General features: G+C 41.8%; 2 protein-coding genes and 1 long non-coding RNA gene across 3 annotated transcripts; 2 read left to right on the top strand and 1 right to left on the bottom strand.

Moving 5' to 3' along the window:
- The first annotated feature begins 4,336 nt into the window (after positions 1–4,336).
- LOC139565174 (protein FAM234B-like) lies at positions 4,337–10,742 on the top strand. Its single transcript, XM_071385319.1, has 13 exons — positions 4,337–4,465; positions 5,557–6,102; positions 6,504–6,626; positions 6,874–7,125; positions 7,269–7,384; positions 7,573–7,732; positions 7,833–7,971; positions 8,049–8,249; positions 8,688–8,769; positions 8,871–9,035; positions 9,880–10,000; positions 10,107–10,336; positions 10,454–10,742. Exons 1-12 carry the CDS (start codon positions 4,429–4,431, stop codon positions 10,334–10,336), a joined length of 2,172 nt encoding a protein of 723 aa, XP_071241420.1. The 5' UTR covers positions 4,337–4,428; the 3' UTR covers positions 10,454–10,742.
- A 1,989-nt stretch (positions 10,743–12,731) lies between these two features.
- On the top strand, positions 12,732–13,376 carry LOC139565177 (uncharacterized). The gene is made up of 2 exons (XR_011672868.1): positions 12,732–12,768; positions 12,899–13,376. It is a non-coding gene; the product is annotated as an uncharacterized lncRNA (long non-coding RNA).
- A 349-nt stretch (positions 13,377–13,725) lies between these two features.
- Positions 13,726–17,164, bottom strand: LOC139565176 (NADH dehydrogenase [ubiquinone] 1 alpha subcomplex subunit 6-like). The gene is made up of 3 exons (XM_071385322.1): positions 16,125–17,164; positions 14,178–14,293; positions 13,726–13,936 (listed from the first exon to the last, which is right to left on the bottom strand). Exons 1-3 carry the CDS (start codon positions 16,261–16,263, stop codon positions 13,805–13,807), a joined length of 387 nt encoding a protein of 128 aa, XP_071241423.1. The 5' UTR covers positions 16,264–17,164; the 3' UTR covers positions 13,726–13,804.
- Between the last annotated feature and the right edge of the window lie 56 nt (positions 17,165–17,220).

The following is a 17,220-nucleotide window of genomic DNA, read 5'->3' as shown; positions in this document are numbered from 1 at the left end:
ACATAAAGAACATCTCTGCCTTCTATTTCTCTAACCACGTTCCATCAGCAGTTTTTATGCGGGTAATGTCATACTGTATTTTTTTAAATTAAGACAGAGTAGGCACATTTGCTATTTAACAAACAGTTTTTATGACAAAATTATTTGTAGTTGAAAATGCGATGAAAACACATTGAACTTCAGATTTTTATTTGGTACATACAAAGTTAATGTTGTGTGCACTACGTCATCACGCTCTGATTTTAATGTTCAACAAGTCAGCTTGGTGGAAACATACCCACTTATGCTGATTTGGGAATATATACACCTGTTGCCAATTGGATGGAAACCTAGATAATAACTACGTTTCCATCCACAGTTTTTATATGAGTAAAGTCATACCCTATGAAAAAAATCCGAAAGCTGTGATGGAAACAGGAAGTTTCGGTACAATTGTATAAATGCAGACAGGTAATTTGTTCCTTTCTACATGGTATGATCTTTTTTTGTTGGTAAAATTAATTATGGGTAAAATGGCGGTGGAAACGCCTTTATGCGCAAATATTGATCTAATGACCATCATATCAAACTAAACTTGGGAGTGACACAAAGTCAACATGGTGGGTGCTCCTCCCACTACGACTCGGGAAACCATGCAGTTTATTAGGCTACAGATTAAATATTTTATGATGAATTTCACAGGGTGGTGAAAGTGCACGGTGATGTTGATGCTTCTTTCCAATAAATATTAAAATATGTCATCACGCCCAGATTTTTGTCCGTTTCTTGGAAACACCACTGGTGAGAAAATGTGCATATTTTCTTTATACGGATTTTTAAATATTCAAATGAAAATCTGTTGTCGATGGAAACCTACCGGTAGTTATTGACCATGAATTGTTTCCGGAATTTCCACCAAAACCCGAGTGCATTTAACTTTGTGCCACGAGGTGGCAGTATTGTATATATATTTACAAAACATGGCAGGCCAAACAAAAAGGTAGGAACACTGAAACCAAAATGTCACTATAAGGTTATAGAGGCATACAGAGCAGAGTGAATCTGTGTGTGTGTGTGTGTGTGTGTTAAGGAGATGAGTAGATGATTTTTAACTGATCATTATTTGTCATATCATTTCCTTCCTGACCATGTGTGAGCATGACTAAGTATGATGCCTTGTATTAGTGTCCCATATCTGTATTTTCTCAATGCATGCCTCCCTCATCCATCCTACTGTCACTACCAGACCTACCACAGCTAAGTGGTAAAACACCTTCCCATGCAGAGCTGGACACAGGAAAAATCTGATGAATCAATGTGAAAGGTCTCATGTGGTGAAATATAATTTCAACCACAAAATTGTATTTTGTAGCCTCCTTTCCAGTCCGTAATGAAACAAGGTTCCATTAATTCACCATAAAAGTCAGTAAAACGGTTAATTATGTTTCTCAGTCATTTCGTGGAGAGGTAATAACCAGAAGCGGTATAGATTCTAACCATCTCTGGTAGTAATAACCACTAAAGAGCAGTAGCGGTGCGTGGCTAAAATCACTGGAAAAGCCAGAAAAAACGACAACATACACCAATGACCAAACGTATGTGGACACCTGCTCGTCGAACATATCATTCCAAAATCATGGGCATTAATATGGAGTTGGTCCCACCTTTGCTGCTAGTAGCGCAGCGGTCTAAGGCACTGCATCTCAGTGCTTGAGGTGTCACTACAGACACCCTGGTTCGATTCCAGGCTGTATCACAACCGGCTGTGATTGGGAGTCCCATAGGGCGGCGCACAATTGGCCCAGCGTCGTCCGGGTTTGGCCGGTGTAGGCCGTCATTGTAAATAAGAATTTGTTCTTAACTGACTTGCCTAGTTAAATAAAGGTTAAATAAATAAAATAAATAAATAACAGCCTCCACTGTTCAGAGAAGGCTTGCCACTAGATGTTAGAACATTGCTGCGGGGACTTGCTTCCATTCAGCCACCAGAGCATTAGGCCTGGCTCTTAGTCGATGTTCCAATTCATCCCAAAGGTGTTCGATGGTATTCAGGTCAGGGCTCTGTGCAGGCCAGTCAAGTTCTTCCACACCAATCTCAACAAACCATCTGTATGGACCTCGCTTTGTGCACAGGGGCACAGTCATGCTGAAACAGGACCATCACAAAACTGTTACCACAAAGTTGGAAGCACAGAATGTCATTGTATGCTGTAGTATTAAGATTTCCCTCCACTGGAACCAAGGGGCCTAGCCCGAACCATGAAAAACAGCCCCAGACCATTATTCCTCCTCATCCAAACTTTACAGTTGTCACTATGCATTGGGGCAGGTAGTGTTCTCCTGTCATCCGCCAAATCCAGATTCGTCCGTCAGACTGCCAGATGGTGAAGTGTGATTCATCACTTCAGAGAATGCTTTTCCACTGCTCCAGAGTCCAACGGCGGCGAGCTTTACACCACTCCAGCCGACGCTTGGCCCTTAGGCTTGTGTGCGGTTGCTCGGCCATGGAAACCCATTTCATGAAACTCCCAGAGAACAGTTCTTGTGCTGATATTGCTTCCAGACGCAGTTTGGAACTTGGTAGTGAGTGTTGCAATCGAGGACAGATGATTTTTACACTCTATGCGCTTCAGCACTCGGCGATCCCGTTCTGTGAGCTTGTGTGACCTACCACTTCGCAGCTGAGCCGCTGTTGCTCCTAGACGTTTCCACTTCACAATAACAGCAGTTACAGTTGACCGGGCAGCTCTGGCAGGGCAGAAATTTCACAAACTGACTTGTTGAAAAGGTGGCATCCCATGACGGTGCCACGTTGAAAGTCATTGAGCTCTTCAGTAAGGCCACCACTGCCAATGTTTGTTTATGGAGATTGCATGGCGGTGTGCTCAATTTTATACACCTGTCAGCAACGGTGTGGCTGAAATAGCCGAATCCACTAATTTGAAGGGGTGTCCACATACTTTTGTATATATAGTGTATGCGTTGTGATAATTACGTTGTTTGTTCTATAACTTGTTAGTTCATATGCCTTGCGCCGGGATATATACCTAAGGCAGAGACAATAAGAAGACACAGTGGCAGAATAAATTCAACCACTCCTTTGTTCCATCACAAAACCGGAGAGTAATCTCTGTCCGGTAAAGTCCACAAAGCATATTGCATGTAACAAACAATTTCATGACCTACAGCATGGTGAAGAAAGTTCACGTTTCCGACATTTTCGGACTACTAAACAACTATTGATTTAGAAACATTGACAGTTACTGCAAGTCGCAATGAAAACAGGAGCTGCCTCCACTATTTCAGCACCATTTCATCTTCGACATTTCAAAACCATCAAATCTCCTATGCTTAGTCTAATACAGGGACAACTAAAATATACCAAAAACTATTTAGTCCAATCAATGTAAGTTAAATAGGATGTGGCTGTCAATGGTTCTGATTTGTGTGTGTGTATGTGCGTTCATGCAAGTAGAAAAAACATGTTGACGCACCCTACTTGTAGAGAAACGCCAATGTCATCCTGCTCTCTTTCATGTTGACACTTGTATTTTTTGTTGCCCTAAGCTACATGGCTAAAATGCTTGCTTGCTAGCCTAACTTCCTTTCATGGGCAATGTTTGCTAGTTAACATTAGCCTTCTATATCTAGTTACAACCTACATATTGAACTTCAATCCTCTCAGTCCAGGGGCACAATGTATTTTATGATTGGATCAGAATCGCCATTATAATCATATGGAGAATTAAGTAAAACCACAAGTCCAAATCCCTATCTTCATCCATGGACAATTTTAGCTAGCTAGACACCGGAGTACAACAACACAATGAGATGCAACAATTCAAGTTGCTGCAATTGATCAATAACATATTTCTCTGTGACAGGGGTGAAGCCAAATCCAAACTGGCTTCCCTTGACACTTTTTTGGAGTTTATCTCAGCTCTGATTGGCTATTATTTTATTTATCATTTTTTTTATGAAGGGGGACCAAATGCTCGCTCGCTGGCTTCCATTGTATTCAATACTACGGGCGGCAGAAATGTCATTGACCAGACTATAGACCATGAGATAGATGGTCTACACATACAGAGAAAGAGAGCTACTGTTTTGCTCTCTTGGATACTTTCTCTGGTGAGATACATTCAGCCTCTTGCGCATTGAAGGAAAATTATGAAAACGCAGAGACGAAAAATACATAAAAAAATGTATTGGTACATTTTGGGGGTATTTTCTGGCTTCCCTTGGCATTCACCAATACACCCAACTGCTAAATAGCATCTACTGACTTAGCCTCTTCCTCATGTTGGTAAGAAAAAACGTTGTGTCCCAGAATGCACTCGCTACAGTCCTGAAACGTCCACGCACACACACACACACACATAGCAGTTCTTTAGCGCCTCTTTCGGATGAGAGGGTCAATTCTGCAGCACAGCGCCGTTACAATTTGCAATGGCTGCAGCTTTGTCCCGTGCTCTCAAATTGCCTGGTAAGAGACGCGTTGCAATTATTTGGGAAATAGATATAAGGGTTGATTAGGTGAAAAGGATGTTGTGTAGTCTTTGTACCAGTCGTGTCTCAATGTTGTTTTGGTGTCATTCTGTTAGCTCATGTGAGCTAGCTATAACAGCCAGCCAGCTGTGGCTAACGTTACAGTAATGTTGATTGCAATAACACAAAATAATGTTTTTATTTGTTTAATGACAGTCCAGAATTGAGAGGTGAAATACGATACTTATTTTCAATGTTTGATATTTCGTTTCTTTTCAAGCTTTAATAGAAACACATTGCATCATTCACAATCCTATGTGGCGCACTAGCTAGCTACTGTACAGTAAGGTGCCACATCGAAGTCGCTTGATTGCTCAGTGCTCACTGTCATAATAATGTCATAACTGATTTAGCTACTTGCTTAAATCTCGTGTTCAGCAAATAACTACAAATAAAGCCATGTAATGGGGGTCATTCATTTAACTTGGCAATCATTGTCATGCCAAACAATGAGCAATAGAGTCGGCAAGAGTACAAACAGTTCTGGGACCAGGGTAGGACATAATTCATTTGGTGTTAAAATAAACAATATTTGAGTAACTTCCCTGTCCTTTTGGGATGCTTGTCGTTCAATTATGCACCACCATGCTCTATCAGATCATTCAGTTTTCACCTGGGCCTTGTTTCCCGAACAGATCCGTAGACCTCTGTCCTGCAGTCAAATGACCAAATCGAGCGCTAGTGGCCTCAAGGGTGGAATGTTGTTAATATTTTTCAGAATGTCATAATTAATAAACATTATCCAGTGTTTCTATGTCATATGGTTTTGTTATATTTCAGTCTTCTGTGATGTATATTAAGTGTAATATGGGGATGCAAACTCAAAATGTAATACATTTTAACTCTATATCTGACATGTGCAGGTGTCTTCATTTTTTTTTAAAGCCCATAACCATGTGTGTGAGGTGTATACTTTGGTTTCAACATAGATTTGTTTAAGACTACCAAGAAACACTCTGTGTGACCCTGATTTAGCCCACTGCAGTAAAAGGTTAACCGTGTGTGTCTTTGTGTGTATGTCCCTCACAGGGAAGAAGGGCTCGGAGCTTGGAGAGTATGACCCCCTCACTCAGGCCGACAGTGAGGACGAGAGCGAGGAGGACGACCTGGTCCTCAACTATCCCCGCAATGGCCTGGGGAGGGGCAACTGCATGGGTACAGGTACCTCAGAGCTGAGAGGGAGCAGAACAGGGAGGCTCGTAGGGAATGAAGATGAGGCAGAGGAGGAAGAGGAGGACGACGATGAGTGGAGAGAACGGCTCCCGGGAAAAAAGAGGCAGGAGAGAGAGGAGAAGGGCATGCAGTACTGGAGCCAGAGGGAGACAAACAGGGATGAGGGAGTAGAGGATGGAGGGGGGCTTGGGGCCTCTGGTGGCCCTGGATTGGGTGTCAGTGCCAGTGCTGACCCGGACGGGAAGGCTAAGGTGAGGGGAGCCATCCGGGCAGCGTTTTTCCTGGTGCCTCTGGTCTGTGCCATGCTGGTGGTGCTGCTGTGTGCCTTTTTGGTGCCTTGTCAGCATGGGGAACTGGGCAAACGGCCGCAGTGGGAGAAAGAGCTGGGTGATCATGTGGGAGGTGAGTAAGGAGTCTAATGTATAAACAATACACATGAAAACACTACAGTTTACCCGCATGTTGCTGATACCAATACACCTCTCTCTCACAGCAGAGAAAGAGAAAACTACAGGTCAGGTCCGACTGGTCAGACTCTGAGTAGACTAGTGCTTTAGATTAAGATAAGCACACAGTCAACATCACAATAAAGTCAACTGTATGAGAAAGCAGTTGAGAACACAAAACTCAGATTTATCTGACTGTCTTTGTCAGGGGGTGGATATTACACAGTCTGGATTACTATGATTACACATTACCGTGATTATTATAATAGCATGTTAGCAAAGCAACCGCAGGTCTAGTTTAGTAAATAGTAGTTACAAACCGTTCCTGTCTGTAACAGTGGTTTTATTTTTCTTTAGGTGTTACCCCACCTCCTCTTGCACTGTGGGATGTTGACAATGACTCAGTTGAGGATGTGCTAATAGGAGTCACTCAAAAGAGCAACAATACCCATCTCTCCCATTCTGTGGGGAACAACAAAGGTATCTATGGAAACAGCAAGGGACATTGTCGTAGGAACGAAGAGGATATTTTCAACCCTCATTTTTAGGCGTTATTCTCTCTCAAGCCCACCTCCTCACTGTACACCATAGAAATCTACCAGTGATTATGTAATATTAATCTAATCCTGCTAGCCCCAGTAAACTGCTGAGAACACACAATTTGCCACACGTAATAAACCCCATCCACCTTTACCCCCTTCTCTTTCTCCCTCTCTGTCTCTCCCAGAGTACAGTGTGGTGGCCCTATCTGCATTCAGTGGTGAGGTGCTCTGGAGGAGGGTCCTCAGGGAACCTGTGGAGTCCATCCAGTGTGGGCTGCAGTACGAAGCCCACCCATCACCACTGCCAGCAGGGGGCGCTGCCCTCAGAGCCCTCCCCAACAGCGCCATTCCCCTATCTGGCCAGAGAGACAGAGCTAGCGGCCCCGTGTGTCTGCTCATCGAGTCTGCACACCTCACTGCTGTCAACGGCACCACAGGTCAGACAACAACCACAGAAATCATGGCTTTGAATGGTTCAGTTTCACAGCTACAAGCATGAACATTGTAGCAGTTGTGTAGATGTATTAATAATGTGTTGTAGTTAATAGTTTTATGTTCAGTATTGTATTTTCCTCCTCAGGGAAGAAGCTGTGGTCGGTAGCCCCAGGGGAGATCCAGTCCCAGGCAGTTTCCCTGCCAGATCTCCAAGGTGACTCTGTTCCTGACTTGCTGATTGCCACTTTACCTGCTGACCAGGTATGACAATCTCTGGCTTGGCACCGATACATATATATTGCTATAATAAGACAATTGTTACTATATAAATCATATTATTATTACAATATAGACCATACTCCCAAATCTTCAGAGTCACTGTGTTAACAACAGTCATTTTCCAGTCAGTCTAGAATGCTCCCATCAAACTGTCTCAAACTTATTTTCAGGTGTCTGACCTCTCACTGCTCCTGCTGTCTGGGCTGACTGGAGCTCTGCTTGGACATCCCGTGACCTTTAACCTCACGACCTTTAATATCTCTGGAAAGCTGATTGGTCCCCTGTTTCATGAGACACAGCTGGGGGCATATTACATTCTATTTGGACTAGGTAAGGGATTAATTTTATATCAAGCACAGTGACTTTGAAAAATCTGTTTCTCATCTGAAATGAATAAATGTCTGATAATGTATCTGCTATACTAACTCAGGCACTGTAGAGGCTGTATCCCTGGGAGATATTTACATTCGGGCTACTGGAAAAACACCCATATCCCCTGGTCTGAGACTGAAGGACCCCGGCTGGGAGAAGCTTAGGAAAACCAACTCCTCCCTCATACACATCTCCAGGTAAGGCTAAGAAAGTGCTCGTTACACATTTACAATAGAGTGCCTGTTTGAACGACTGTTTGACTTTCTCTGTCCAGTGGAACTGAGCAAGTGGAGTTCTTGGTCCCCCTTGTGGCTGGCTTGTGTAACAACCACAACAGCCTGGACTCCATCTCCAACCTCAACTCCAGCTGCAGTGACTGGGTGCTGGTGTGTGGCAAGCTCTCCAGCAAGCTCTCTGTGCTGAGAGAGAAGGACGCACACACCGAGTGGACTCTTACCTCCTCAGCCATACACAGGTAGGAAATATGGTCACCATGATATATGGAGAAGTTTATCATTAGGGTGTATATGACTAAGCATAAAAGGGATAGCTTCAGGTGTTATTGTCATGTGCACAAGTGCAGTGAAGTACCTTTCTTGCAACACTTTTCCCAACAATACAGAAATCAATATCAATATATAAAACTATAAAGTAATACCCTATAACAGTGGTTTTCAAACCTCTACTCGGGGACCACCAGAAGTTTCACAATTTAGTTGTAGCCCTGAACTAGCTCAACTACTTGACCTAATCAAGGGCTTGGTAATTAGCTGACAAGTTGAATCGGGTGTGCTAGCTCTAGAATAGTTCAAATATATGGAGCGACTGGGGATCCCCGAAGGAGAGGTTTGAAAACCACTGCTCTATAAAGTTATAGAGCTAAAATAACCTGAATCATTTATCATTGTCTCAGTCGTCCAGCACCAGGCCAATTCAACGAGGATGGAATCCCAGATCTCCTCATACAGAAGTCTGGGGCCCCTAGAATGAGAAAAGTATCATCTCCTTCTACAAACACTTACACCTATAGCTATTATACTTCTCAGACAGTTATACATATTTACAAAGATGACCATCCATCTCTCTGTGATCTCAGGTTCAGGTGGTTGATGGAGCCAATGGGCGTAGTCTGTGGGAGACAGAGTTTATTTGTCCACGCCTTGACCTGGAAGGTACCTCAATCATGACATCTGCTCAATCAGCTTTCCTTTTCTGGGCCGGTGACCCTGTCAGACCACCAAAGAACCTCACCAAGACAACTGTGAGTCCCTTGTTGAATCCTTATTGGGAGCAGGAATAGATGTTCTATGAGAACGTGTTATGTTGCTTCATCCTTCAGTGGTATAGGTACAAGGGTTGGGGTCAATTCCAATTTAATTTGAAATTCCAATTAAATATTTGAATTCACTCATGAAGTGGAGAATTTATGTTGAATTCAATTTGAATTTCAACAATCATCAAGTTATGGAATTGGAATTTAGACTGTTTGAACTGTTTGAATTGGAATTGGAAAAATGTTTTGGAATTTAATATTTGTACATTTTCCAGTTAATGGAATTAATGCAGTTATTATTGAAAAATGTACTGGAGGATTTGTTTAAAATCATTTAAACTTGTATTTCTGTATTTCCAGTATAACTAGGCTGTGTGAACATGGATGTGATGAGCCTGAAATCCTGAGGGAATTTAATTTCTAAATTTAATTTGTGGAATTGTTGGGATAATATTCAATTGGGAATTCAATTCTTGGAATTTACCTAGCATTGGAATTGAGAGGAATTGAATTATCTCTGAATTCAAAGACTGACCGTAGTCATTTCGCAGATGCTTTGGATAATTGACAAAAATTATTTTTTTATTGAATTAAATTGAATTTACAGGAAGAGAGAATTGAATTAGTGGAATTAACCAAAACCCTGCTCCCAGAATGTTAACAATAGTCAATGTTCAGGTTGGCAGTCGGAAGATAGAAAGTCCCTTTTGTTGTCTCTCCTGTAATTTGTGGAATTAACCCCAACACGATAGGTAAAGGATTACTTATTTGTGCCTATCGTACTATGGAGATCAGTAGTTGAAATCTATTTTAAGTCTTGCTCTGTTAACAGGTGGCACCAGGGGCGGTTCAAGCCATGCCAGTCATCCGAAAGCTCTACATGTTACATCCTGCATATCCCACAATCCTTCTGGAGCTCGCCAGCACCACAGACACCATTCTTACTGCTGCAGGTGATGCGTGCTGTGCTGTATTTATTATTTTATAATTGTGCATATGATTATGGCTGTTGTTAGTAGCACTGCTGATCAACTGTTTCTCCCCTTTTCTCTGTCTTAGTGAGTTACCAGGAACCGCAGAAGGATGCCTCCTACATTACTGTGTCCTCCCGGCCTACCTCTGGCCTGGGGCCTGGGTCTCGGGTGGTGAAGAGCATGAGCCTCAGGGCAGCAATCACTGCTGGAAAGATTGTGAGGCTGGGAGAGAGCAGCACCGCAGGGGTACCAGTCAGACCTGGAGTATTTGAGATAAACAAGTTCTTCAGGCGTCTCACCTTCAAAAACCATTAGGTAAAAAGGGGAGGGAACATAGCTAAGTATGTCCAGAATATGCTTTATATGACATGATGTTTGTGGTGTCTGTGTAGTTTCGGATGACGAAACACATAATTTTGTTTTCCTGTGTAGAGAGGAGTTGCTGGTTTTACATGATCAGAGGGAACCCACTGGCAGGACCAAACCTGTGGAAACACCATGATACAGACCAAGTGAAGGAGATTTATCTCAAGCTGTTTACATTTCCACTTTTGTCCAAAGTACGATTTTAATTTCTGTTATTACTCATCTCACTTGCTGAAAAATATTTATTTTGCTGTATTTGTATTATATGTGTATATATTATGAGTTGACTTATTTATTTATGACCAGTCCTTTTTATTGAATATTGAATTTAATATATCAATGACTATCTACCTTGTTTGGGGTGAATGGAAATCAAAATATGTAAGTAAGTACATAGAAGAAACTTCTGGAGATCAAGCACAATGATTTGAAAGGTAGGGGTGTAGGTGTAAGGTGTCCATTGGCACCTCACTCATTTAGTATATTTTTAATCTACAGAATGAGAGGCAATTACCCAGTTCATTCCTCTAAATACATTCATTCCCCTCTCATATGCACTTTTTGAATTAGGTAATTGAGGTTTCTGTTCAAGCAGAATTACCCAGTTATGTAAAGGGGGTCTGTACATATTTTGGCTGTGGGGGAGAGTGTGGTACGTTGAGCCATTGTTTTACATTCAGCATCACTACATCGAAAAAAATACAGTATTCGTTCCAACATTGATATCTACATATATTTCAGGATGTTGTGTATCCCTGAAAATAATCAGAATTCATGTAAACATTTAAGTTTTGAAAACAGCTCATTAAAAAAAGTGGTTTCTTGGCACAATTTACCCTGGGTATGCATAAGGACAGGGTAGGTTGAGCTGCCCTGGGGTAAGTGGGTGCTGGTGCTGGTAGGTCAAAGTTTAATTCATGGAATGGGGGTGTGGTATATTGTATATCTGAAATGTATGTCTACATTCAGATAGATCAGTCTATTCAATATTATTGACCCTTCCATTTCTTCATCAGTTGTCAGGGACAGGGATGTCGTTTCGATGTGCCAATTCATAGGCAAGTTCTCTGCATGAGGCTACATAGCCCATGAATGCAAAAAAATATATAAATAATTGTGTACTAAGCCCATGAAACTGGTCTGCGAGATTCTTGATATGTTTTGCAAGCTCAGACTGACATCAGATAAGACCTTGTGTGCCTCTGCTACTTGGTCACATGATTAATGTTGTTGTATGGTTTCTTAGAAACAAGGGGTGGCTAATCTAACCTTATGGCTCAATTTACCCCACTCCCCTACAGTATTTATTGACATGCTACTTACTGAAAGGTTTACATTTCTTTAATCAATAACTATTGTAGTGATGATACATTATTACTGAGTGCCATGTGTGGTAACTGTGCATCTTATTGCTATTGGTACTTGTAAATATGAATATTGCTGAAATACTAGAAAACATTTACAGATCACATTAATAAATAAATGTACTGCTGCAATTCTTGCTGCTACAAATTTAGTGTTTTGTAATACAGCTGTACTACTGATTCAGCTCCGTTCGCAATAAATTATCATAAAAACACTGTTTGTTAATTAATCATGAGAAATATTCGAGTAAAAGGAGGGCGCAGGCTCAGGGGCGGTGCTTGGGTGCATCCAAAATGATCTCTCCGCATTGCTACGAGCATCAAAGGCTTGGAAGATGGCGTCGGTCTTGGTTCGTCAGGCAGGACTCTCGGTGTTGAAAAACAGTCGTGTACCAACATTTTCTGGGTTTTATGCTAATGGTTTCGGAGAGGCACTATCTCAGTACCGAACAGTTGTGTACTCAGCATCAGGTGGTATTTTGCCAAAACCCAAGAAGGTGAGTGCTCTCTTGTGAAAATATGGGCAGGTTATTTATGAAATGAAAGGGGGGGATTTAGTGAAGGTGCCTGAAAGGTATTTGTGTATGGCCAAGCATGATTTGTAATTATATCTTATAACTTAATTTAATAGGAATTTTTAATCTCAGGTAGGATCGCTGTGAGCCTACACCTCTCCATTTCACTGGAAGTGTTATAAATACATGCATGTTTAAATGTGTAAAGCATGCATCATGTTGTAAATTATTTATGACATTTTTATTTTAGACCTGTTGTCATTGTGTATAAAATCACAACTTTGCAGGCTAACATAGATATGTTTTTGTGATGGAATTGTTGACAATTATCCAGACCTCATTTGGCCTTTTCCGGATCGCTGTGGTTGTGATCCCCTTCCTGTATGTCGGAACTTTGATCAGCAAGAACTTTGCTGCGCTGCTGGAAGAGCATGACATCTTCGTCCCTGAGGATGATGACGATGATGACTGAATGGTCTGTATGCTCCAACATATGACCTGGGTATGTATGTATAATGATCAATAAAATCAACTTTAGAAAATGTATCTCTTAACATAAGCAATAAAGATGACATTTGACCTCAGGGAAGATGAGGCCTATTACTGTGTTCTACTGTGTTCTCCCTCAACAGAGCGTAATGTGTCGCCACTCAGACAATGGGAAGACGTGTGACAGCTGAAAAGACTTGAGGATCTTAAACTCAAAGCCTTTCTGGTTCTTCTCTCCCCATCCATTGTGATGTGTGCCTGCCTGGATACAGAGCTGTTTTAGCGAAGTGATAGGACTAATTCCTCCCTAGTGATAACGTTTACATGCACAGATAAGTCTTACTAAATAAAATAAATTGATGTGCAAGAGGAAACCCTTGGATCAGTTGAAGTTGCTTTTGATTTAGCCAGTGATATCTTCTACATTGCCGGAAATACTTGTTCTGTTTTCAATCATTCTAGGGATATTGAATTATTTGGGGAGGTGACAGGCCTGCATAGGTATCCCTATTTATTTGGTTTCTGATATAGGTTATCAAGAATCTTTGGTGCTTTTTATTCCAACCTGTTGCATTTGTTTTTGATGAACTGATCTAATAAAGTCGACCTATATGTAATGTCCGTCAGTGGCATGTCATTCACGACAATTCACAAACTATTCAGAGGCTTATCAACTAATAACTGGCTTATTGCATTGGAGTGGGTACAGGGTAAACACAGGGTCCATGACAACCATACTGATATTCCTTGGTATGAGCCATGGTCTCAGCATCCATCTTCTGAACTTGGTGATCATAAGGGCTAGTTTGCACAAACACTTCTATATCACATTAAAGCATCTCTACTGTGGCAACGCAGAGGAATAGCTTTGCAATGCACAAGGAGAGCCTTCCAACTTCAAGTGGGAAGTAACAGTCCCATGACTGTTTTCACAAAATGAAAACATTTGTACAATGAGGACTTGACAAGATTGGGTATCATGTGTATATTTACAGTTCAATAAGGGGAAGCCTCTGTTACACTGAACAAAACAGGGTGGAAAGTACAGCTCAATTGTCATGTCCAACATAAAATCTGGACAGAAAGTCTGCAGGGCGTGGTACCTCCGTCTCATGGAAATAGCGCATAATGTGGGTCTTCTGCTTCCAGACATTGATGGTCTCCTGCAGCTCCATCTTACCCTATTGTAACCAAAAGTATGCAAAGAAAACATCACTCACTACACTTTATACGTGACCATTGAGCTTTGTAAATATTCCCGTCAAAGTTGTTTTCTTTGAACGATTTGGATGCGTCAAATGTAAAATGATGTAGAGCATGACAGCCCAGTTATCTCGGTCTAGCAGTACCCACTGTGCCACTAAGAAACTAGGCTAACTGCATGAGCGCAAATTGACTGATTGGGGAGCAGAGTAGACTAACCTTAATGACAAGCATGTCAATCACACGGGGGTCATTGACGTGCTTGTTCCTGTCAAACATCTCCCTCACTTTGTCTGTTCCCTGGCGAGCTGTGATGTCCAGCTGGAAGGTAGTCACTGTGGGACAAAACATAAGACAAGATGTCATCCTATAAAATTCCCACAACAAGCTCAAAGAAATACGCATATTAGGGCATTTACTTATCACACTTCCTACTTATCAAATTGCTAATCATGTAACCTATCTGCAAATGTAGGAAGTGTATTTTACTGTCAATTCACAAAAAAAATGTAAAAGTGGTTAATGAGGATAAAATAGCTAGCTAGCTCATCGACTATCAATGTAGCTTGAGCTAGTACGCTGAACAAAAGTATAAACCGCAACATGCCACAATTTCAAAGATTTTTCATAAGGAAATCAGTCAATTGAAATTAATTAGGCCCTAATCTATGGATTTCACATGACTGGGAATACAGACATGCATCTGTTGGTCACAGATACCTTAAAAATAAATACAAAATTTAAATAAAGTAGGGACGTGGATCAGAAACCAGTGAGTATCTGGAGTGACTACCATTTGCCTCATGCAGCATGACATCTTCACAGAGTTGATCAGGCTGTTGATTGTGGCTTTGGGAATGTTGTCCCACTCCTCTTCAATGGCTTTGCGAAGTTGCTGGATATTGGTGAAAACTGGAACACGCTGTTGTACACCAGAGCATCCCAAACATGCTCAATGGGTGATATGTCTGGTGAGTATGTAGACCATGGAAGAACTGTGACATTTTCAGGAATTGTGTACAGATCCTTGCGACATGGGGCAGTGCATTATCATGCGGAAACATGAGGTGATGGCAGTGGATGAACGGCACAACAGTGGGCCACAGGATCTCATCACGGTCCATTCAAATTGCCATTGATAAAATGCATTTGTGTTCAGTGTCCGTAGCTTATGCCTGCCCACACCATAACCCCACCAAGAGGCACTCTGTTCACATTGGTGACATCAGCAAACTGCTCTCCCACACGACGCCATACACGCACACTGTCTGCCATCTGCCCGGTACAGTGGAAACTGGGATTTATCCGTGAAGAGCACACTTCTCCAGTGTGCCAGTGGCCATCAAAGGTGAGCATTTGCCCACTGAAGTCGGTTACAACTCAAGACCCTGGTGAGGACAACAAGCACACAGATGAGCTTCCCTGAGATAGTTTCTGGTAGAATTTCGGAACAAACTTCGGTTGTGCAAACCCAGTTTCCTCAGCTGTCCGGGTGGCTGGTCTCAGATCCTGCAGTTGAAGAAGCCGGATGTGGAGGTCCTGGACTGGTGTGGTTACACGTGGACTGCGGTTGTGAGGCCAGTTGGACGTACAGCCAAATTCTCTAAAATAATATTTGAGGCGACTTATGGTAGAGAAATAAACATTAAACTCTCTGACAACAGCTCTGTAGTCAGCATGCCAATTGCACACTCCTCAAAATGAGACATCTGTGGTATTGTGTTGCGTGACAAAACCTTTTAGTTTTTGTGCTGTCCCCAGCACAAGGTGAACCTGTGTAATGATCATGCTGTTTAATCACCTTCTTGACCTGTCAGGTGGATGGATTATCTTGGCAAAGGAGAAATGCTCACGAACAGGGATGTAAGCAAATTTGTGGAACATTTCTGGGATCTTATTTCAGTTCATGAAACATGGGACCAACACTTACATGTTGCAATTTATATTTTTGTTCGGTGTGGTTGCATCGCGTTAGTTAAGTCTGGCCCTAGATTGAAAGCTAGGTTAGCTCACTTAAAAAGACAAAGATATGTAGCCAATGAGCTAAATAAATATGTAGTTAGAGAGTGCCTTACAGCTAGTTAACGTTAGCTAGCTGTATTAGCACGACCTTGACGCTGGGATCCAGCTCGTGTGGATCTAATACAAAGGGAGAGCTTGTTTTACCTGTGTTTGGAACCTCTCTGTACCAGGCACGATACAATTCCCGAACTCGGCGCTTGGCTTCATCCAGATCCCTGCTGAAAATCGGTTTGACAACTTTAGCAGCACCAGCAGCAGTCCGGGTCGCCGCACTGGACGCCATGTTTGTTTCTTTTATCTTCTTCTCTGGTTAACATCGTTTATAATTCTGATTTGAAACATGTATTAGTGCTGCCACCTAGCGTATAAGGGGACATTTATCTGCTTCATGTGGGCTCGCTATCTAAACCCCATCGAACACCTTTGGGATGAATTGGAAAACCGACTGCGCGCCAGAACTAATCACCCAACATCAGCGCCCGACCTCACTCATGCCATTAGACTAGCCTATAAACCATTACGAGTTAGGCCTAGTACAGAGTTCTGAGACTAGTGTAAACCAGCTGAATATGGATGATTCACACGGCTGTATAAACATGCATTTTATTGCTTGTAAAACGAGGGTACTTTACAAAGATATCGCATGCCCTACATTAAATATTAAAAACACTGTCAAAAGACAGTTGTCTACCTTATCATCTCACAAAATACATGATACAAAAAAAAATAAACATTGGCTCATTGACGCAACACTAGACATTTTTGTGGCACAATCATGCCTACACAATATTCGGAGGTTGGGAAAGGATCGCAACATGCATCTTCTTAGCCTCATCAAAAATCAAGAATCCTTGCGAGACGACATTTCATCGAACTTCTACAAGCAATTCTCCAGTCACTATATAAAACAAAAAGCACACATTCAGATGACTCTACACACTAGAGGAATGACTGATTTCCAATTTGGCTTCCCAGGAATTTACAGTACCAAACCACTTTCTCTGTATCAAGCCCAATGGTAAATAGTTATAAAGTTTAACTTCACAATGGAGACCCACATTGTAAGATGATATTACACTGAATAAAGCGACAAATAGGTTTGCGAAGTAAAATGCGTACAATGACAATCACCGAGCAACCATTGTTGATATACAGCATTAAGGTCGTTCCACCTCAAAAAGCACAAGAAAAAGGCTTGAAACCCACGGTCTCAAATTGTCCTAAAATTGTTTCTGTAGTT

Source organism: Salvelinus alpinus, chromosome 36 (genome assembly GCF_045679555.1).
Source record: "Salvelinus alpinus chromosome 36, SLU_Salpinus.1, whole genome shotgun sequence".
NCBI lineage: Eukaryota > Metazoa > Chordata > Actinopteri > Salmoniformes > Salmonidae > Salvelinus > Salvelinus alpinus.
The sequence above is the reverse complement of the archived record's forward strand: the minus strand, read 5'-3'. Positions and strand labels throughout refer to the sequence as shown.

Coding starts and splice junctions, on each gene's coding strand:
- LOC139565174 (XM_071385319.1), top strand. CDS start 4,429: ATGGCTGCAGCTTTGTCCCGTGCTCTCAAATTGCCTG. Junction 4,466..5,556: donor CCGTGCTCTCAAATTGCCTG/GTAAGAGACGCG, acceptor TGTCCCTCACAG/GGAAGAAGGGCTCGGAGCTT. Junction 7,385..7,572: donor CCACTTTACCTGCTGACCAG/GTATGACAATCT, acceptor ACTTATTTTCAG/GTGTCTGACCTCTCACTGCT.
- LOC139565176 (XM_071385322.1), bottom strand. CDS start 16,263: ATGGCGTCCAGTGCGGCGACCCGGACTGCTGCTGGTGCTGCTAAAGTT. Junction 14,294..16,124: donor CAGAGAGGTTCCAAACACAG/GTAAAACAAGCT, acceptor TTTGTCCCACAG/TGACTACCTTCCAGCTGGAC. Junction 13,937..14,177: donor TTGACATGCTTGTCATTAAG/GTTAGTCTACTC, acceptor TGGTTACAATAG/GGTAAGATGGAGCTGCAGGA.